The following is a 22,995-nucleotide window of genomic DNA, read 5'->3' as shown; positions in this document are numbered from 1 at the left end:
TAACTCCAATGGTGAACAGCAGCCAAGTGTTCTTCAAGACTCCTTAAAATTATTTTTAACTCTTAAGAATGAGTGGGAGAAAATCAGGAAGAAAAAAGTCAAAGGCTGTGTCCTGTCTATGAAGAACAGTTGGGATAAAGAAGGGTGTTTGCTCACACCTCCCAGAGGAGCACAGCCACTCCGTCACAATGGCACTGCCACCACGTCTCCAGACATCTGCAGCCCTGCACTCCTGCTCCATATGGACCCTGACAACTTGCTTTCGGTTTTTTATGCTAACTGCTCTTCTTGCCAAGCTTTTCTCTCATTTTCTCTTATCACCTATTCACCCCTGAGCCTCAGCCTTCTTTTTCTACGCTCCCCCAGCACAGGGATCTGGACGCGAGCTAAGCAGTGGCCAAGGTGACGCATGTGGTTGCCAGGATCATTACTGGGGCCTGTACTACATCCTCTCAGCAGCTATCTACTGCTATTGCATACAAATTGCTATTTTTGCTGCTTATAAATATTTTGAACATAGCATGGCTCACATTTCTCTTTTTCCTTCTCATATGAAATAAAAGCAATCACAATACTTTCAAATGTCCTACATAGGAGTCAAGTTCTTCATACATTGTCCATTATTACATGCATCTGCACTTGGGAAGACCAGAATTGAAAAATATCTTCTGACCCTACCAGATTAACCCTTATTATATGTGTTCATATTAAAACTGATCTTGTTATATTAAATATGCAAAAAATAACTCCTCTTTTTTGATAATACAATCACATTTGATTTCAAATGTTACCTCTGACACAGTCAAGTTATTAATATACAAATATAACCCTGCAGGACTGGTTTTACAGAAATTTCAGACTTAATCAAAAGCATTTTTATTGGGAAACATTCTATAATGGAATCCTTGAGCTGGACCAAAGGTGTAATTTTAATGAATTTTCAGAGAGAATGCATGTATTTTGGTAACACATATTTAATAACCTTAGAAATATACTTTCCATTTCAGAGTTTATTGAACACTATATGCTTCATCCAGACATACAAGTTTGGAATAATTGTGTCACAGTTATAACAGTGGCATATTAAAATTGAGGAATTCTACATTAATAAGATCTTTATAGTAAAGATTAAACTCATTTACTATCTCCAAAATCTTTTTTCCCCTGCTGCTAACAGAAATCTATGTACACACAGCCACATACATTACTGAAATTATAAATACCGCTTAAAATTAAAGAATAAAATGTATTTGTGAACATGCTGCATTGTTAAAATTTCACAGCTATTTCTTGCACATAGTATAAAATAACAAGGACACAGTGTCTGAAGTATTTTGTTATTTTTTTGAGTCTGCTTAATTTTTGTTCAGAATTTATTACTGGCTGGGACTCTGTTCCCTGGTTATCCATGATAAAGTCCTGGACCTCATGTCAAGTCCTGCACACATCTGCACATCTTTCCTCCCTCTAACTTTCTGTGAATTATTCCATTCTGCCCTTAAAATTGGTGACTGTTTTCTTAAATTGTTCAAAGAACTGTTCTCTCTATTATTCAGAACTCTTTACACACCTTATTATGTTCAGATACAGTTTTCTGTCTTTAAGCATTGCTTATAAAGCGATTTTCTAAAATAATCAAATGCATGCCAGAAAACTACTGAATTTTTATTTAAAAGTTCTGTAATACAACAATACTATGAGCCGTGGACTGTTTAGATATGTATTTTACTAAACAAAAAAGTGCTGAAAATGTATTTTTCATTTGGTCTGTATTTGACTACATTACTTCTTAATACTTCAGCTCTGCACATATTAAGTACACAATTCAATATGTATTTGGATAAATTCATTATGTCAGTGTGTCTCTTGGCATACAGCAGTATTGACAATGCTGTATCTGTTTTGTAAAATATTCTTTGCAATGACATTACAGAAGCATACTCAAAAAGAAAACATTATCTTACCTTGGCAGATTGGCACAGGAGAATCCCACTGATACATGCCATTTTGGTGGCGCCTACATGTCGCGTTACTGTGACCAATCATTCTATAGCCAGGTTTGCAGTAATAGCGAACTTTACTTCCAGCAGGACCCCCTGTTTTATTTACAATTCCACCATTTCTCAAGACAGGGTTTAAGCTGCAATAGGGAGCTAAATGCCAAAAAAAGGGACATTATTAAAACCACATAAAACACACGTCATGTACCAAGCTCTCATTATTTATGATATGTGCAAACTTTGAATGCCATTAAAATTAGTACAGAATTCTTTACATTACACTTTTGGAATCCTCAGTGAAGATTCAGACTTCTTATGCAGAAATACCATGAAGTTAAAAAACACAGTCTATAATCATAAGCCAGTTTATGCTATTGTACATAAGGAAGCTGCAATCAGGAAACATATAGATGATTCAGTAACTTCACTCACAATAAACTAATTCAAATTTGATACATTTATAAATATAAAACTTTACTGAACCACACAATATACAAAACAAACAAAAATGAACAATTTTATTTTAAAAATCCAGTGAACTTAGACATCCAAGTAGAAAATGTATCCTTTTGCCAAATATGTTAAAAATTTGCATGACCATAAACTGATTCCTCAGATGCGTTTGTTTCCACATCAAAATTAATGTAATTTTAAAGTACACTTCCCCAAAGATATTACATGACAACTGTATTAAATTTTTAGCAAAAGAATGTAACTTGAGTGCAGCTTCTTAAATGTTGAATTTACACTACATCTGAAGATAGAATGTACTTGTTTAAATCTAAGTTTTGAAATGAAACTAAACCTTGCTAACCTTAATCATTACTACTACAAATACTTTTCATAGAGAGGTTTTCCTGACCAGTGTGGTCGTCAAGAACATGTGACATATAGGTGAAATGTTTAGACATGTCCTGAAGAAGTAAAAAAAAAGCACACAATGCATAATTGTGTCAAAAGTGAATAATAAAGACCTTTTTAAAAAAAAAATCCAAGATTGCAATACCTGTACATAAGGATGGAGTATGATTACCCAAGCCAGATCCAGGGGTCAAGCAAAGGCATAGGATAGTTTGACATACATGTGGAGTTTAACACAAATTTGTTTCTTGCATGCAAACATTTTTCACTGATAAAAACAATACAAAAGAATTACCTTAACTTTATATTGATGTACAAGTCACCGCACATTTGCAGCAGTGCACCATGTCAAGCTTACACAGATTAGTATCTTTTCAGAAGAAGCATGGTAACGACATGGATTGCAGAAAATAAACCTGGCTAAACATCCACCACCGAAATAAGCCTATGAACTTTTTCACAGGGAAGACAGTATTGAACTTCACTGATAACTATGTCAGTACCAAGCACACCGAGACTGTAACTGCTGCTACAATACTAACTCTCTACACTATACTGAAACGTGTCTTAAGCATACTATGATGTTTGTATCATTATCCAGTAGATGTTGTGGTTTTATTTCACAAGTGCAAAAGTGCAGAATTTGGTTTACATCTATAAATATTTTTCATACTATTCATTCATTTCACACAACCCTGATTTCCTTCTTTCAGCTTTCAGTATCTAGCTCCCTCTTTTTCTTTTTCTTTTAATGCATATTTTGTCACCCTATGGTGCAACTATGATATCAATTACCACCTAACGAGGGATGTTTCTGTTCATTCACTATGGAGAGATAAGGTTGATTAGACTACCAATTGACATGCTTCCTTTAAGTGTCTAGGTTCAGATGCTAAAGGTATCCAAGTCAATATTCCTAAGAAATGCTACCCAACAAAAGCAGCAAAACTAGGTCCTACATTAAAGAAGCTGAAAAATGTAGTCATCTGTTGAGATTATATTAAACTACAGTTCTCAATTAAGCAAGATTATTTCTACTTGAAATATCATTTTTATACATTCTTTCACTTGGGGGGTTATTGGAAAAAAATATATAAAAAGGGAAAAAAAACCCAAAAGCCAGGTTAAAAATCAGTAAGCTAGGATAGTTGAGTAAAACAATTGTTTGGCACCACATTCTGCATCCCTTATAAGCACAGTGACATTCAGTTACACGGCTAACTAAATGAAATAAATTACTAAAACACTGTTTAAATTTAAAAGGGGATTTGACCTCTAAAGAAGCACAATAAATATGGATTATTTTTTTTTTCAATCTACTGAAGAAAAAATGATACTGTTATTGCAACATAAGCTGGTTAAGACTAAAAGACCACTGGATAAGAATACTAAAGTCATCTCCAGTAACCTTTTAAGCACTATTTAATTTTAAATATCCTAGGAGACCTTACCAACAGCAGGTGAGTCCTAAACATATTATGCCATTCAGACAAAACTTTAAATTTATCTCCTCAGTACTATAATTCTAAACAGAAAATATTTGCCATATGATGTATAAACCTGTGGCCCGGTAATACAGTGTTGCCTTTGCTAGTAACAGGTTACAGACTTTGTACTGAGTTTGTAAGTCCTCAGGACCAAGGTTTGTCAGGTTTGTGTCATCTCAACCTTTTTTTGACCTGCCTGCAGCTTGGTTTTTACTTTCTTTAGGTTTAACAGCTTTTTTTTTTTTTTATTTCCCCTCTGGTCAAGTGGGTACAGGTGAATTATTTTACTTTAGAATTATGTTTATAATTTCCTATTATCTTTTTATGGTACAATCATACCTTTATATAGGTACTTATAACAAGCAATTATTCTGTATAGAATAAGATATTTAGGTCTCTAGTATGGTGATGTATAGACAAACAGAGGCCTTGAGAGGTGGGGACACAGGATATAGTTAGAGAAGCAGAGGCATGGTACACTAAGAGGGTGACAACCTGTGCGCTGTCTAAAGCTATACACAACTCACCAGTGATCAGTTAAAAAACTTGTAACTCAGAGCTGAGCAAAAACGATTTTCAGTAAAAGAGCAAAAAAAATAGTAACTACACGTAAAATGAAGTATATACAGTAGAATCACGTGTAACTTAAATTTGACCAACAGCAGGGTGTAAAAATGTGTTACCCACAAAAATGATTCTACGTGGATCTTAAGAGTGAGGAAGAAATCAGTATCACAGTCTTCCTGTTGAAGAACTCCAGCTGCTGATGGCCTGCAGTATCTCCCCCAACATACAAACACCAAACTGAAGCATTGCCAGCGAAAGCATGACTGTAGCACCAGGGAATAGGTTATAGTGGGAAGTGTGTCTACAACAATTCTAACCATACTGTTTTTCTGTATAGTAGCTTCCACATATTCTTCCTTTTTCTTCTTTTTTTCCTGTAACTAATTTATCTGGTCTAGTAATTCTTTTACTAAACTGCTAATGTGTCAGTTATATTAACAGTAAATTCTTGGCTAGACACTTAAAACGTAGGCTTTTCCCCATAACAAGATTTTGAGTATAACAGGTCATACCTTTATCTTCTGATTACCAGGGAGCTTACTGCCATTTTTTTAGCTGTAGTTAATTTCAATAATATATAGTATATATGAACCTCCAAAGAGATCAGCTTTAAAATGGCATGAAATATGGAACATTCGGGCTGCTGAATTACACAGAATGATGCCAAAATACTGCAAATTTCATCGAGGGCCACAGGGGAAATCTATTAGCCATAATTTTTGCTTATGTTGTAATAATTAGTAATGCCCAGAGCCCAAAGGCATAGTTTAAGCTCTCCAGTGAACTAACTGGTGTTCAGAAAAAAATCAAGCAGAAATATCATTGAACTGAGACAAAGGAATTGATATAAAAAACCAAAAGGAACAGCAATGTTGCTCAGAATTTATTTCATCATCACTTTGGCAAGTGTACTTAATTCCTAATGGTCATTACTGTAGACCTCCTATAGAAATCCATATCCTCCTTCCCCAGCTACCTTGATGACTCCTGATGATCTGTTGCTTTCAGCCATCATTTCAACCTACTGTCACTAGTGCTCACTTCTCCTGCCACCCCAGTGTCTCACTGAGTGGTAGCAGCTGCATGGGACTGCAGGAAATTGGGAAGAAGAGATCTGGGAACAGAAATGTCTTGGTAAAGTTTTGTGGTCACTGGAAATTGTGCAAGTTAAAGGCAGAGGTTCAAGTGTGAAAATAAAGCTATGACCTATGTTTGACTGGATAGGAAGGTTATAAGTGGAAAAAAAAGAGAGAGAAAATATTTGACACATAGGTACTGGGTTTAAGAGCCCAGGGGAAGAACAGTCATGGCAGATTATGCAATGAAACAAGAAAAGGAAGGGCGGGATTGCAGGCTAAGGGCCAGTGATGGAAATGAGAGGAAGAGAAGGATCTGGTTAGCTATTAGAAGTGGCATCAAAAGGATGGATGTATCAGAGACTGACATTAATTCAGAATAAAATATGACAGAAGAAAACCATATGTATGTATGATTCATGGAAAGAAACTGGAAATAAAAATATATACAGTAAATCGGAATTGATTAGTGGGAGCCAAAAGATCAGACTGAAGCAAGGAAGAAGCAAGATAACAAATAATGGGAGATATTGTAAAGAGAAAGCAAGGGATATTAAGATAGGAAGCTAGAAGGGTAAGAAAGATCGACAAGAGCTGGATAAAGAACTTACATTATCTACCAGAGAACCACTAAAAGTAGACTGATTTGTAGGGAAGGGTAGAACAAGGATGGAGATCAGAGAAAGGTCGGGGAGCACAGCTAGACTGGCTTGGCAAAGGTATTTTGACCAGAATGAGTGTGAGGTTTGGGACAAAGTAGGTATAGTGAATGCGACTACACAAAGCAAGGTGAATTCCTTGAAGTACAATGAATAGTTCAACAGAAGGTAGTACAGAAATGATCTCACATATCAGAAAGGGGCTGTGCCCACAGATTAGCAAACTTTACAATTCCATGACTGTTAAGAGTATCCCTAAAACCCATAATAATGTGCATTTTGTGATATGAATCATAAATGTTTGGATAACTTATATTTAAAACAGTTATTTACCATAGATTGAATCCATCTACTCGTTCGGAAACTTTTGTTAATGACATCTGAAAGCAGTGCCAGAGGACAGCAACAATGATGCAGGCAAGCACTGCTTGTAGCCTTCATCCATGTCAAAGCCCTACCAAAACTCATTGTATTTTGTGCTGCAAAGGCAGTGAAATATGAATAGAAAAAGCTGATACTCAAACAATTTATTATGTCTAAGCTACACACGGCATAAAAAGAAGGAAAGCATTTGAAGCAAATTATCTAAAATTCTGAAGATGGATTTTAGTTTACAACTCTGAAAAATCTTGTTGAAGACTAACACTTGTTGAGACAGAGAAGGGATACTGATAACACTCCATACAATTCCCTTCATAATCTACAGTTCGGTAATTTTTAATCTGTTCTTTAAACAGAACTCTCCTCAGAGTCCAGAATGAAGCATACACAACATCTTCGAGGATCAGGAACTGACAAACTAAATGAAGAACCACACACAAGACAATAAATGAAAAATGTCTGAAGAAGTGGAGTGCAAGTAAATGCTTGAAGAATGTCAGACTAAAAACTATAGCCACTGTCAGCTGAGTGAAAATTCAGGGTTAAAGCAGGAATCTCTACAGACTGCTCATAAAATATTGCAGCCTTGTATCAAGGACTACTAAGATAAAATGCTGGTTTTGTCCCAGCCAGTTTCCTACAGAGCATCTGTCCTGGAATATCATGAGGCTTAGCTGAAATAGATGCAATGACACAGGAGTGCTCTCATCTAGGAATGACAATGTTTTACCACAAAAATGTGATAAACTTCTATGAAGCCATTCTAGTGACCTGAAATAGTTTTACATTTACAGATTTAATTTACAATTTACTTTTCCAAATGATATGGCATCCACATTCTTTCAAGGCCTCTTAAACACCAGTAGTTTTTGTAATGCAACATATTGAACACTTTCAGCTCATTTATAATCACAACATCCATTTGTCACTTGCAACTGAAGACCAACAGGGTAATAACTGCCTAGCTAAATCACATATCACCTAGTCAACTTATGTGTGGACAGCAGCATAGATAAACACTGATAAGAGTTATCAGTCAACAAGATAAAAACTTGCATTTGCAGGACCATACCCTTCCCTTCACAAAGAACATTCTCTTAAGGGCTGGAACATTTAAACATTTATGCTGAGATATTTTTTTTCTGTTTGAAATGTTCTGTCTAAGGGAAGGTCAATTAAATAACTCCGAATTACAAAATAAAATCATTTGAAACTGGATGTCCAACCCCCCCCCCCGATGATTTTGTAAGTCTCAGTCACACAGTGAACACCATGACATTTACTCTAAGAATTTATTTTAGCAAAGGACTTAATTTCCCAGCAGTATTTTTGATCGATACTTCAGACAGAAACTAATACGAAGAAGATACTTATAACTATTCACTGGAACAGTCCTATGTTTGAAATTATAAATAAACAAAATACCTTCTTTCAAATCACATGTTGCTTTTGTTTAGTTTATAAGCTAGATTTTTTGTTGACAGATAAAAAGTCACAGCTTAGTCCACTGCTTCCTTCTAACTTTCCCATTTGGATACTTACTTTATCATCATATTACCAAGGGATCTTATGTCCTTTGTGCTGCTATTCTGTAAATATCCAATAGGCAGAGGTTTACTATCATCCTCACTTTAGACAGACTCACTTTACAGATAAGAAATCAGGAACTGGCTGAAGTAATTAGTTATGGACACAGAAGAAAACAAAACCTACCTCTTCTGTTTACTGAAACATTTCCTTAATTAAGGGACCATCCATTCCACATGTTATTTTTCACTTTATAATGTACAGAATCAACAAGGAGATTAATACTCAAACAAGCAACAAAAAAAAGGGTCAGGCGGTCTTTCTTTTGCAGTTATCTCTGTTTCAGCTGGGATGGAGTTAATTATCTTCTTAGGAGATAGTACGGTGCTGTGTTTTGGATATGATGTGAGAACAGTGTTGATAGCACACAGGATTTTTTAGTTGTTGCTAGGTAATGATTATACAAAGTCAAGGACTTCTCAGTTTCTCAGGCCCTGCCAGTAAAAAGACCGGAGAGGCACAAGGAATTGGGAAGGGACACAGCCAGGACAGCTGGCCCAAACTAGCCAAAGAGGTATTCCATACCATGAGATGTCAATCTCTGTATATAAACGGGGGGGTTGGTAGGGGTTGGGGATCATTTCTTGAGCACTGGTGTGCATCAGTCGGCAGGTAGTGAGCATTGTGCACCATGTGTTCCTTTTTTTCTTTCCCTCTGGATTTTATTCTTTCCCTCCCCCTTTTTATTATAACTGTTATTGTCATCATTGTTATTATTGTTCTTTCATTTTTATTCTATTTCATTTATTAAATTGTTCTTACAATTCAACCCTCAAACTTTCATTCTTTTCCAACTCTCCTCCTCATCCCCCTGGGTGAGAGGGGAGTGAGTGAGCAGCTGGGTAGTACTTAATAACCAGCCAGGGTTAAACCATGCCAGCAGTTTATTTTTAAATCTAGTAAGCAAGCAGTATGAAAACAAGGTAAATTTGCAAAGGCCGATTCCCTCTTTAGTGATATAATTGTGAACATCTGCCTCTTCAAAAATTACATATCTGACTAAATAACCTGCTATTTATAGCACAGATGTTCTTACTGATTGTTCAACTTTTATAAATGGTCCTGTTTATATTCCTTGTGATTCAAAGTACTGCATAAAACTCTGCTGTGTGACTTTCCTGCTGTATTTACAACAGCAAATCACCACCTTAAAGTTTAGGAACCACAGAAGAAACTATAAAGAGTCTGATGAATTTTTTCATACAGTTCCTTCATCATTTGTAACCAGCTACTGGAAAATGCAAGGAGAAACCCAAACCAATCAACAGCCTTTTCTTTCAAATTGAAATAGAAAGGACGTAGTAACAGTTGTTTCCCGGGTACAAAGCTTAAAAATAAGATTAAATGAATGGTGAAGAATTAAGATTCTTGCAATAACAGATGAGGTTACAAAAGCAGAATTAAGGTGGGGTGGGTTGACCCTGGCTGGATGTCAGGTGCCCACCAAAACTGCTCTATCACTCCCTCTCCTTAGCTGGACAGGGGAGAGAAAATAAAAGGCTCATGGGTCAAGATAAGGACAGGGAAGGCATCACTCAGCAATTACTGTCATGGGCAAAACAGACTCCACTTAGGGAAAATTAATGTAATTTATTACTAATCACATCAGAGTAGGATAATCAGAAATAAACCCAAATCTTAACACACCTCCCCCTCCACCCCTCCCTTCTTCCTGAGTGTGCTGGTTTTGGCTGGGATAGAGTCAATTTTCTTCCTAGTAGCTAGTACGGGGCTATGTTTTGAAATTCTGCTTGAAACAATGTTAGTAATGCAGGGATGTTTCTGTTATTGCTGAGCAGTGTTTACACAGAGTCAAGGACTTTTCTGTTTCTCACACCACCCCACCAGTGAGCAGCTTCACAGTGGGCAAGAAGCTGGGAGAGGACACAGCCAGGACAGCTGGCCCCAAACTGACCAAAGGGATATTCCATATCATATGACATCATGCTCAACATATAGTGTTGGGAGTAGAAGGAAGGCGGGGACTTTGAGTGATGGTGTTTGTTACACATGATGGAGCCCTGCTTCCCTGGAGATGGTTGAATGCCTGCCTGCTGATGGGAAGTGGTGAATTAATTCCTTAATTTGCTTTGCTTGCGTGCGTGGCTTTTGCTTTACCTATTAAACTGTCTTTATTTCAAACTACAAGTTTTCTCATTTCTACTCTTCCAACTTTCCCCAATCCCACTGGAGCAGAGCGGGTGGCTGTGTGGTGCTTAGTTGCCAGCTGGAGTTAAACCATGACCCTGGGCTCAACTTCACTCCCTATTTCTCTACCTCTCCTCCCCCAGCAGCACAGGGGGATGGGGAGTGGGGGTTGTAGTCAGTCATCACACATTGTTTCTGTTGCTCCATCCTCCTCAGGGGGAAGACTCCTCACACTCTTCACCTGCTTCAGCATGAGGTCCCTGCCATGGAGGACAGTCCTCCACAAACTTCTCCAACATGAGTTTTTCCTATGGGCTACAGTTCTTCATGGGCTGCTCTAGCATGGGGGCTTTCCACAGGGTGCAGTCCTTCAAGAACAAACTGCTTTAGTGTGTCTCCCGTGGGGTCACAAATCCTACCAGCAAACCCACTCCAGTTTGGGCCTCTCTCTCCACAAGTCCTGCCAGGATTCTGCTCCAGCATGGACTTCCCACGAGGTCATAGACTCCTTCAGGCATCAACCTGCTCCAGGATGGGGTCCTCCACAGGATGCAGGTGGATATCTGCTCCACTGTTAACTTCCATGGGCTGGGGGCACAGCCTGCCATGGCCTTCACCACAGGCTGCAGAGGTATCTCTGCTGCAGTGCCTGGATCACCTCCTGCCCCTCCTTCTTAGTGTCTGCAGAGTTGTTTCACTCACTTATTCTCTTACTACTGTCTTCTGACTGCTGGTGCACTTTTTTTCCCCCTCCTTCTTAAATGTGTCATCCCAGAGGTGCTACCACTGTAGCTGATTACTTTAGCCTTGGCCAGCAGTGAGTCTGTCTTGGAGACGGCTGGCATTGGCTTTATCAGACATGGGGGAAGCTTCCAGCAGCTTCTCACAGAAGCCACCCCTGTAACACCCACCCACCAACCCCCCCCACCCAGCAACTACCAAAACCTTGGCATGCAAACCCAATACATAAGGTAAAATAGAGATCTATGGTGGGGTTTTTAATATGTATGGCTACAGTTCTATTAGTAGGCAATTGCAAATTAGCTAATTAACCACTTATTTAATTATTTACCCTTGAATCACTAACTAAAAGTTAAACAAAAGCCTGTAAACTTTATAGAGCAAATGTCAACTTGCAAAGTATCAAGCTAAGTACCTCTCTGCTTCCCAAATCACAGTGCCTGCAGTGGGTGTGCCAAGTAGTGTACTTTAATTCCTCCCATCACTACTTAAAAAAGTCATTCACCTTTTTCTTATGCTTTAATACTAGCTTGCTTGAGTAGAAATGTGCATACAGGGTTGTAAATTGTTGAGGAAGAGCAAAGGCAATCAGCATGTTCTGCAGGTGTCTTTCAAAGCAGTTTCAAACTTTCATCTCTCACAAAGTGAGTTTCCTAGCCTGGGCTCAGCAACTTCCACTTTCTGCACTCACAGGTCTTCCCCATAAACTACATAGTTTTGGTGGAACCCAGCTGTACCAGGAAGTCAGGTTCAAGCACTACCAAACAATAAGCAAGCAAGCAAGCATAAATAAATAAATAAATGAACTAACGAATGAATAAATAAATAATAATAAAAACCAAAACAAAAAACCAGCATGCAATACCTTTTCCTTATATATTTGGCATCCATTTTGTGATTCTACCATACTATATCCCTTTCAAAGAATAAAAGGGAGTACTTCCATAGTCCTGCAAGAAATTTTAACTGATGCTTCCCCTCTTAATTTCAGTATGCTATACAGATACTCACAAAATTAAGAGACGTCACTTAATATCTAGGTATTAGTGCAGTTAAGAAATTTATTATTTAGATTAAAATCATGCTATTGCATCTATAATATATCAAAGCCCTTATAAGAATACCCCTCTGTTGTAATGCTATAGCTCTTTTCTACTAAGATTTAGCAAAAAACCTTAAATCATGATAGAAAACATACAAGTAACGTTAGACAAATTGCTTACACAAACAAGGCCATGCATTAAAGAAAATATTAAGCATTCCTCTGAAAGCTTCTAGTACTTTTTAAAAGTGAAAAAAATTTTTATCTTCAAATGAAATCAGTTGTGACAAAACTACAATTTGCAAAATTTTGTGCATAGGCATAGCTGGAGAAGAAGGGGAGGGTTGTGGGAGGGCAGTAATTCATTTCAATGGGTTCTTCATTATGAGGAAACCTGCTGGCTCAGTCACAGCTGCCACAGTATCAATAGCCTTTTTGGGATCTTGTATTTTTCCTGCTTTCATGATGTTGCTTTCCCTCATTAAGATTTAAATCCAATTGTTTATGCTGCTGCTCACTGCTAGTCTTCTTTCCTGCTGATTATTTCCATTGAGTCTCATGTAAAATGTACAGAAGTTTAGAGAAAAGTGCAGACATTGTTAGTGAAACAGAAAAAGCAAAACAGTTGTTTGTTCCTAAAACATAGCCATAAGGATCTCTCTCCAGTCCCCCAATTTTTTTATTAGCTGTGGCTAGTGCCATAATATTGATGAACTAAGCCCAGCAATTAGTCAGGCCACTTCTTCACTACTGCAAAATGTTTTGTGTAGGCACAAACTTATTAAATAATTTCTTACTCCTCAAAAATCACTCTCTGTAATAATTTGATACTTACAAAATAAATCCTTTACAGGAAGTCTGTTCTTGTAACCCTTCTATTACTTCCTCACAGAAGGCTCACTCCCTTCACTGCCACACATCTACGGGTTATCATCTGACAGAATCTCTTTGTTCCTTCTTCCACACTCCCAATCCATCTATTAGGTCCTGCAATTGCCTTTTTCCTATTAAAAACTAAATGAATTTTCAGTATGCTTAAAAACAACTTCCCTTTCCCCAGACCATCAGTTTCAGTTTGTCTGTAGTCATACTCCAAAGGCTGTTTGCAAGGTGGAGGTAATGCTTTTACTAACTGCTGGGGTTTGTTTGTTTGTTTGTTTCTTTTTCCTGACTGCTCATAGTTCTGCTTATAGTTCTTAAGTATGCAAAACAAAGAACATTGTTATTCTCTAAGCTCAGCGCTGAATTCTGTTCCAGTAACAAGAGAAACTTTCCACAGGTTACAGAGCCAGTGCCTGGGTAGTGCAGGAAAGGAGCAGCTCTGTGAAAATCATCTCCCTAAATGGCATTTAGCATGACTAAATATCTGCTGCTTGATAAAGCCTTCTTCTGAAACATTCTTATCATTCCTTTCTCTACCTAATTTATATCGACAATTATTACCCACCAAAATTAACACTTACAACCTTTACATTCCTAATCAAGTCCAAACACAGAAAATGCAAATGTTAACAACATACAGTAATTTTCACCTCCCTCTCCCTCTCCATCATGTAAATAATTCCTAAACCAAGCCTTTTAGGAGCAATGTGTCTGCAGATTTATGTGTGAAAACATCTTAAACAGACTGCTAACAGAATAAGGATCAATATGCCTACACAGAGAGTATAATCCAGTATTGCAATACAAGTAACTGAAACCGATTATTTTTGACGCTATTTAGATAGACTATTCAGATACTTCCATGTCACCAGAACAGCAGATTCACCTGCAGCCTGTTGAAGAAGTAAGGCGTTTTTCCCCCCCGATTTTCCATTTATTTGTACATGAAGCACAGTAGTAGTAGTAAGAGTTGTGAACTGCAGCTCAAGGAAATTTTAAACCTACTAATTGTGTACTGAATTACAGGTGGAGTACCACATACCATTTCAAGAACAAAAATTCTCACTCTTGAGTACTTCTGTGTAAACCTAAGGGCTACTCCTCCCACTAACATTTCAAAGGCCTTGCTCCAGGGTCTGGTAAGACAAGATAGCAGGTTGTACAGAGAAGTATTTATTGGAGAAGTATTAATATGGAGATCTTTGGCAAACTGGGAAAAAAGAGTCCAAGTCCTCTGCTTACCTTGAACTTGCAATAGAACGATTACATATGCTTAAAATATACATTATAATCAATTCTCTTCAGAGAAACAGACATTATATTACAAGTTCTAATTTGATACTAAATAGTATGTGTACCCACAAAGTATAATTTAATAGAAATCATTAATACCTGAGTAACGGATCTTGAATCCTTTCTTGCTGGTTGCATGATCAGTTGACCAGCGAAGATATAGCTGATTCATTTTGCTTGTAAAGTTCAGCTGTCCAGTATGATTTCCACTTAAAGCAACCAGTAAAGGGCTTTGCCCAGAAGAACCTTCAGAGATAGACAAAGAAGCTATTGAAGTTTTAAAGTACTACCAGTTTCAGTAGTCTTTTTCATATTTTAACTCAGCTCTGAATGTGAATATACAAGGAAATAATAGGAAATAACCTGACACATCACTGCCAGTGAAATAACTAAAAGATCTCTATTTAAACTATCCATCTGGTTTTAGGTTTTCACTAGAGTACAATAAAAAAATCTTGATACAAACAAACTGAAATATAAAACAATGAGTGTTTTTGCCATAAACACTGAAAAAATAGTGGGTTTAAAAAAAATAATTTGTATTTGGGACAATTACTTTGCATGAGGTTATGTTTTTAATTCTTGTCCTTTCATAGCCATTATTTATTTAAGCTCTTTTCCTACTACTGAGTGGTAGCAAATCTACACATTCTTTGACATTGTACAGCTTGTATAATTTTAAACACCACCACATTACATAGTGAACACATTAGCTAAAGAATGCTGTTACATGTAAGATCATCACAGTTTCACTGTGGAATACACATATGTACAAGTGCTATGGATTTACAATACATACTTTATTAAGTCTCGGTCCTGTTAAAAGATAGTGTGTTTATTATAGTATTATTTTAGAGTAAAAAAAATCACTTGTGGGAAATAAAAGACACTAAAAAAATGTGTTGGCAGTAGACCAATATCTTCACTGCAATAAACCCTAGAAGCACAAATAATGATTTGGAGGCTAACCATATAATAAAATAACATATATGCAAGAGAGAAAAAAAAAAAATCAAACCAATCTCCAACTGAAAGCTTTCTGAAACATGAAATGGCATCTTCCTCCATATGAAGGTTATGGTTTCTCCAGCTGAACTGCTCCCTTTCATATGCTCACTATGCCTTTCTCTCCACATTTTTCAAGTTCAGGAAAACCATATTCAACCAACACTATCTTGGCCACAGCAGCTATTTCGAATAAAGAGGCTGCTTCATTCATTTTTGCTGAGTTTGAGCAGCTGCAGCCTGACCAGCTCATCTTATGTTGCATGAAAACACAAAAATAATACTGAAACAAATGTTACCTAAAAATTGAATACAGTTGTCAGCCTTCTCTCTCTCCAGTTCAATAAATAAAACAACTATATTCTCTGACTGGGAAATTTCAGGTACAAAAGGGAGAACAGAGAAGCCACAGCAAATCATAAAGATTAAGACATCCCAGTTACTAGGAACTGCAGTTCAGTCACCATAATGACAACACTACAACTAAATAATAATTACATAAGAAATTCTAACAAATACATATACAAAATAAGAAAAAATAAGCATAGCTTTAGGCTCAGGCTGCCCAGCATGCCCTCATCAAAAAGCTTTGTGTCTTGTTTGTTATTCATATTAGGGAGTTAGTGTTTGATGATTACAGTGTAGGGTAAATGATGAGGAATGCTGAGGTCAGTTCCTATTTTAGCTTTAAAAAATTATTTAAAACATGACAATTCAATTGGTTTCTTTGTGCTTCACCCTGGGTTTTTTAAAATCTGTTTAATACACTTTACTAGTTACAGTTTAGAATGTATATGTTCTTTCAAAATTCTCAAATACAGGGGCTAAAAGAGTACAATTACAAAGATCAACTACATACAAAGAGATGAGAATCTTTCCTTATTAGTGATCACGAAGTTAGTTTGCACCATCACATGCCACACTGTATTTTTTCACCATTGGGAAATCAGAGGAATGATACAATGCATTTTAGTTTGCTTTGTTTTTCCTGAAGTTGAGTTTCACTTTCTGTACCTTACCTAGCAGGCAGCTTTTCAGATGATGTTCAGGAAAGTCACCAGCATGACTTAGGTGTTCTTGAGTCTGATTTTTCTATTATTATTTCAAAGTTTGTCTATATAAGGAAATAAAAACTCAACTTCTGCTGTGCTGACCTGTCGTATGATGCTTCTCTGGATATTAGGTAAAAGTTGACATTTCCATCTCTTTTCAATGACAGAAGATTTTTTATTTTGTTTTATTTCAGTGAGAAAAAAGAAATAGTCAAAGAATATTTGCTGTATTAAATAAATGCTATCTAGTGTAAGTAGCCCGAATACAGTGTTTTCAAGTTCAAAAGCCTTTAATAATTATATTCATGGTACATTTATGGCTTCTCTGGTTTAGAATATAGATAGGATTTCCTAAGAGTATGACTGATAAATGGGAATGGCTAATGGGTTTATTGCTCCCAGCTGACCGGGGTGGTCTCATTGACTGGATGCCTATGCTGATCATCATCCAGCTGCTGAAGCATCATAATTTGCAATGTAGTCAATTAGGTGTAGTTACTATTTTGGTTTGCAGTCCAAAGCTGCCTTATAAAGTAATCAGAGACCTGTGTCTTAGCAAATACTATTTCTTTAAAAGTCTTGCCGGTTTCTATATAGTTTCTGCATAAAGTTTGGTGACACATCTTTCCTGGTGTAGATCAGTGCAGTTCTACTAATCTAAATAAAGGTATGCTGGTTTGGACCACACAAGGTCCCAGGATACGACATATATTTGTTGCAAAATGCAGCAACACAGGGAAATACCTAAGCTAGCTCTGAACAAGCTAGTCAGTTACATCTGTCACTGGAAACAGTATAGCCACATCAGCATTGCCTTCTGCCCCAACAAACTCCTCATGCTGAGACGTGGAACTAATTAGCTTGGCAAATCACATTGCTAATGTGGCTACAGGGACAAAGCAAGTATCTCTGCAAGGCAGTGTAATGTGGCATATTTAAGTATCAACTTGTTAAGAGCTAGCTTAGGAATCTCTACATGGCACTGTACTGAGAGGTTATAAATACACCATTATCTTTCTCATTTAAATTTGCTGGTAGGTGGTAGAAAACATTACTTCAATAAAGCTGCACTAGAGATGAATTTGTAAGAATGTGATCTCATGTCACAAAATGACAATGCTTAAAAATGTAGTAACTGACAAGCCTTCTGTCAGATCTATTATTGATAATCTGGTTCCACTACATTTAAATGCATAAGAAAGAAAGCAAAAATCTTCATCAGGAACATTAAGCAGTTTCAATGGAATTTTTCAAAACAAAAAGAAAACAAAAAGATCAGGCCACTAGAAAAGTTCCAGGCACACTACATATTGTCATAAAAAGCAGAGTGGAGGAAAAGTCAGTCTTAATATATTTTTTCAGTCTACTTCCTCCACTCACCTGACATGGGCCAACACATGTTATAAAGAAACAAACAAAAAATGCTAATGAACTTGCATTTTAAAAACAATGAAAAATATTGTGGGGTTTTTTTTTTTTAGAATGCTGTTATCAAAAAGTGAACAAAATTTAATAATTTTAGAGATTAAAAAACTACTACTTAAGAAAAATACTTAGAGCAAGATACCTCAAAAGATAGGACCTTTTAATATTTCTCATGTTATGAAACTCCCATTGTGAATACTAATTAGTTCTATCATAGTTATCATGTATTCTTGGTTAATGAGGGAAGATACGATAATGGTCTGCAAATGAATAAAAATATATTAACAATCAGGGACTAGTTCCTCTCATCAATCAATGGCAAGAGAACAAGTAATAATAAGCTCAGAATTCAGCAGAAAATAAGAATAGAATGTAAATTATACAGGGCCCTTTGAGAGGTGCTGCTGTGAGTAACACTAGAAATTGAGGTTTTATCATTTCTCCACTCCTTGTCCCTAAACAGATGGTCAAATACTTTAATAGAGGTATATTCAAACAATGTGCAGCACCAGTTCTGCCATGCTATGGAGAAAGTAGACTGGGTATTCGGATTCAAATTTGAGTACTTAGACTAAATTTTATTAAATTAGACAAATGAAATTATAACCCCAAAATATTTCCTCACCAGAAAAGATCCATTACAAACCAGCACGTTAACATCTCCTTTCAGACATCTCCATACACTTCCCAGGAAACAGAAAATGTGTTGACTTTCACAGGGGTGCTGTAGCTGCTACTGCTTCACCTCTAACAATACCTAAGAATATTTAAAAGCTTCTTTGTCTTGAATACATCTATAAAAATCTTCTTTGGCTAACAGATCTACATTTAAGAAAAAAGTAATAGGAATACTGGACTATGGTTTAAGTTTCAGATGTATCACTGCATTATGAAACCAATAACTGGAAATCAAGTCCCGCTCAACCCAGTATTTGTTCTTTTGTGGTTAGACAGAATACAAATCTCTCTTACCATCAAATACTTCCAGCTCATCAAATTGCTTTTCACTTTGAAACATTTCTACAAAGATGGAAATGTTATATCCTGGCTCAACCTTTATAGTCCAAGAACAGGTCTGAGAATTGGGATAGGTGCCTGGGTATCCTGGACTAAGGATCACTCCTGATGATTCTGTACGGATTTCATTTGCTGGACATTGTGCTACAAAGGACACAAGAAAAACAACAACAATAGCAATGAAATAAAGTGTTTCCTTTTGTGAAAAAAAGTAGTTTTGTTTTTCAGATATATGTATGCTTCATATTCAGTTTCCAGAAGAAAACATGTTAAAATCACATTCCAGGTGGAAGGAACAATAAAGATCCCTTTAGCACAAACAGGAAAACAGGACCACCTTTATAAACCTTGCATTTATGGAACAGGATACTAATTATGGTAAAACATTAATCCAGAAATATTTCATCCCAAAGGGTTTACAGAAAAGAGACTCATGTATGCTGCTGTGATCATTCAAACAGGTGAAGTAAAAGTCCTGGTAAAAATTTTTATTTGGAAACTGTCTTCTATTGGAGTCTTAAAAAAACCACCCACCTTTAACAACTAAGTCAGTTAAATGAACATGAAAACATACTGGAACTTCTAGGCACCCCAGATCATTTGAAAGCACACACGTTTTGTGCAAAGTGTTTATTTTCAACACAGCATCCTCCAAATCACCAAAGACCTTCTAAGCAACCACTTCCCCTGTTACTTTATACTCCAAACTCATACCATTATATAAACAGTTTCATCTGGTATTCCTAGGCGTTTATGATTTCTGCATATGACAATGAGTACACTACATTAAAATGCTGTAAATTTTATATCCTAAATACTGGATTTGATTAAGAAATTCTTTTCTTGGTCACTGTTTTTCTTTAACATTTTGCCTTTCATGCAGGACTGGTCTTTCATGTCTGTTTGCTGTTGAAGACTGATACATTTTTGTCCAGAGTTTCATAATATATGTGCATTTTAACAATGTTTTCTGTGTAAGATTCACAAATGTATCTTGACAGAAATGCACTCCTGGAAACTGTCTAGCACAGTACCCAAGTACTTGCATAAATTAAAGGTTACAGGAAAGGTGAAAAACATAACAACAGAGGAAAAATTGTCAGAGTGAAAATATGTTAAAGGGGAAAACTCACATATAACTATGTGAAACAAGTATTAAAAACTGGACCATTCCCCTTAGGTGGCCTTTTACAAACTTGGAGGTGAAATTTAGGTTCAGTTGCAGTCAAGAAGAATTTTGCTGTAAACTTCTGGAAAACAGTGTCAGGACTTAATCTTTAATTGTCCTCTCAGAGAAATTAAGCATACTGGTAGAGGAGGAAATTGTATTTTATAAAAGATGGCCAGTCTTTACCTTCTGTTCCATACACTGGAGACAAATCTGAACCCTCCACCAGAAGCAACAGTACAAACAAAATAGGAATTTTATCCATTAATTCATGTATAAATTAACCATCACTTTCCCACATAGTGCATAAACCTTTACCTTTGAGAAGCTGGCTTATTCTTGTGCTTTCTCTAACCTAAACACAATTTTCCAGACTTGCATGTGGAAGGTAAGAGAAAGTGTACATGTACTTGCATGTGGAAGGTAAGAGAAAGTGGACAATACAGTGTTCCATTCACTGTCCCAGATTCTTTAGAATATTTTCAATAACAGTACATCATGTGAGAAAGAGATGAGTTTCAAGCAACTTACAAATGCATTTTCTGAGGATTACCAATTCATCAATGGCACCAAAGTTTAGAAAAAAGAAACTAAAAAGCAGAACAGTTTTCTGACTGTTCCAAGACTTCCCTCAATCTAAGTTATAAGGTGAGCCTTCAGCACAAAATACAGGGTGATTTTTCTTCAATTGTGATTTTTTAATACTACAGCATAATTTTTAAATCACACATCTAAAAGCCACTCCAATTATTTAGGCATATAAGAGGGGAAAGCATGAAAAAGTAAAAACTACTTATTAGTGATTTTTGTCATAATCTTTTCTTCTTCAGTCTGCTCTAATCAGCTGGAGAATATGTAGCATTATCATGCTAGCAAATTCAGGAAGAAATATTCGATTTTTGAAAACCTCTTTTCCTCCCTCTCACCTTGCTTAGCTAAAAATTTGCTTCAGTCAGAGAGACAAATGTCAGCCTGTAAAAGGGAGGGATGTAATATACAAGTGAGAATATACCGTTAAGCAGGGGAAACAAGGTGTGGGCTGGGGAAAACCGGCAAGCAAATTTTTCCTTGGCATGTCTCCCTTTCTGCTACCAATTGACAGTACTGGCTGTAACAGACTATCTCTGAGAGGTAAAGCTGTTTTTCATAGACTACATCCTAAGAGAGGGAAACTCTATGGGATAATGATATATAAAGTAGTAAGAATCCTTTTGACAATTTTAATTCAGTGATTGTCTTTTGAGATAGAAACACCTGTATTTTTCACAAATTACACCCAGAAATTTCACATGAGCTTCTGTGTAGGAATACAGCATTGCACATATTTAATGACATTTAATCTTCACTTTCTCATTATTTTAAAATGAAACACACTGTTAATTTCACTTCCTATATTCTTCAGCATAAGAGAAGAACACCTTGAGGAAATAGAGCCAACAAGCACTCTGACTCATGAATCTGCAGAAAGTACAAGTAAAACAGCAAATTATCACAGAACATCATTGGGCAGAAACGTATTATCAGATAAATAGCAATAACTATTTACCCTTAGTTAAATACACGGGACTTATTCCTGAACAAAAGTTTGGCTAGCCACACGGCATTTCCCGTGAGACATACACTAACAAGTGCTCATCAGTGACAAAGACTAGCTGACATGACATGGTTCCACAACCTGCTTTACCCCACAGTACTATTTGCTTATGCTCTAAGACTTTTTAAGCAAATAAAATGGCTTTTACTGAGGCAGTATTGGCTTCATTAGCATCTCTGAGAAAAATGTGGATTCAGAGCTGGTCTTCAAAGTCATAAATTACAAGTACCCTGGAGAAATCAGTAATGCTGTCAGACTTCTCACAGCAAGACACCGTGATTCTTTTCAGCACTGGAATATTACCACCTCTCTGTATAAGCTATACCTTAAGAAATTGTTACAATCAACTAAACATAACAAAAATGTTGTTGCAAAGCACAGGACACTTGGAATGACGAGACTGGATTGTTGCAAGTACCTTTGGAATGGTTTTTAGTAAACATCCCAAATCTAAAAACTAACAGCAGAGATGGTGAGGATACCACTCCCTTTTGTTGCCTGGTTTTCCTCAGCATCTGAGGGAGTTATGGAAATGACCTTTGGTCAAATTAATCATGAAACAAATATTTAATAGCCATTTAGATTTGGAGCCTGCAAACAAAATATCTGGATATTACACAGATAAGTCCAGACAAAACTAAAGCCAGGTGATCTCATAAAATGGGAAGTGTGATGGTACATTCTTCCAGAAAATTTTACAGTTGGGTAAACCTGAAAGGTTATTATCACAGCACTTTATATAGGTGCTCTTCCAGTTCATTTTCCACAAGTATAATTTCCAAAGAGAAATAAATTCCAAAGTTCTTAAGAACAGGCTGCATGAACTTGTATTAACTTACTGGAGTATATGACGCTTTTGGAATCTGGGATGGAGGATTTTAAACTAAGAATAACATTCAAAATTACAGTTTGAAAACCCTGAGATCACTACAGTAACCCACAGAACACTGTCATAAAGTGTTGAGATACTCTTCACTAACTCAAGAAACTCACTGCAAGAATATGAAAGA

At 36.5% G+C, this 22,995-nt stretch overlaps 1 protein-coding gene across 1 annotated transcript in view; it reads right to left on the bottom strand.

Annotated features, from left to right (window-relative positions):
- The window catches only part of CSMD1 (CUB and Sushi multiple domains 1), a 1,210,323-nt gene that overhangs the window by 91,670 nt on the left and 1,095,658 nt on the right, over positions 1–22,995 (bottom strand). Inside the window, exons 47-49 of the mRNA XM_056344568.1 lie at positions 19,179–19,367; positions 14,824–14,970; positions 1,965–2,153 (exon numbers count right to left, since the gene is read on the bottom strand). Coding sequence (XP_056200543.1) covers positions 1,965–2,153; positions 14,824–14,970; positions 19,179–19,367 — 525 coding nt within the window. The remainder of the gene's footprint in view (positions 1–1,964; positions 2,154–14,823; positions 14,971–19,178; positions 19,368–22,995) is intronic.

Source organism: Falco biarmicus, chromosome 6 (genome assembly GCF_023638135.1).
Source record: "Falco biarmicus isolate bFalBia1 chromosome 6, bFalBia1.pri, whole genome shotgun sequence".
NCBI classification, from domain to species: Eukaryota; Metazoa; Chordata; class Aves; order Falconiformes; family Falconidae; genus Falco; species Falco biarmicus.
This window is presented reverse-complemented; position numbering and strand designations above follow the sequence as displayed.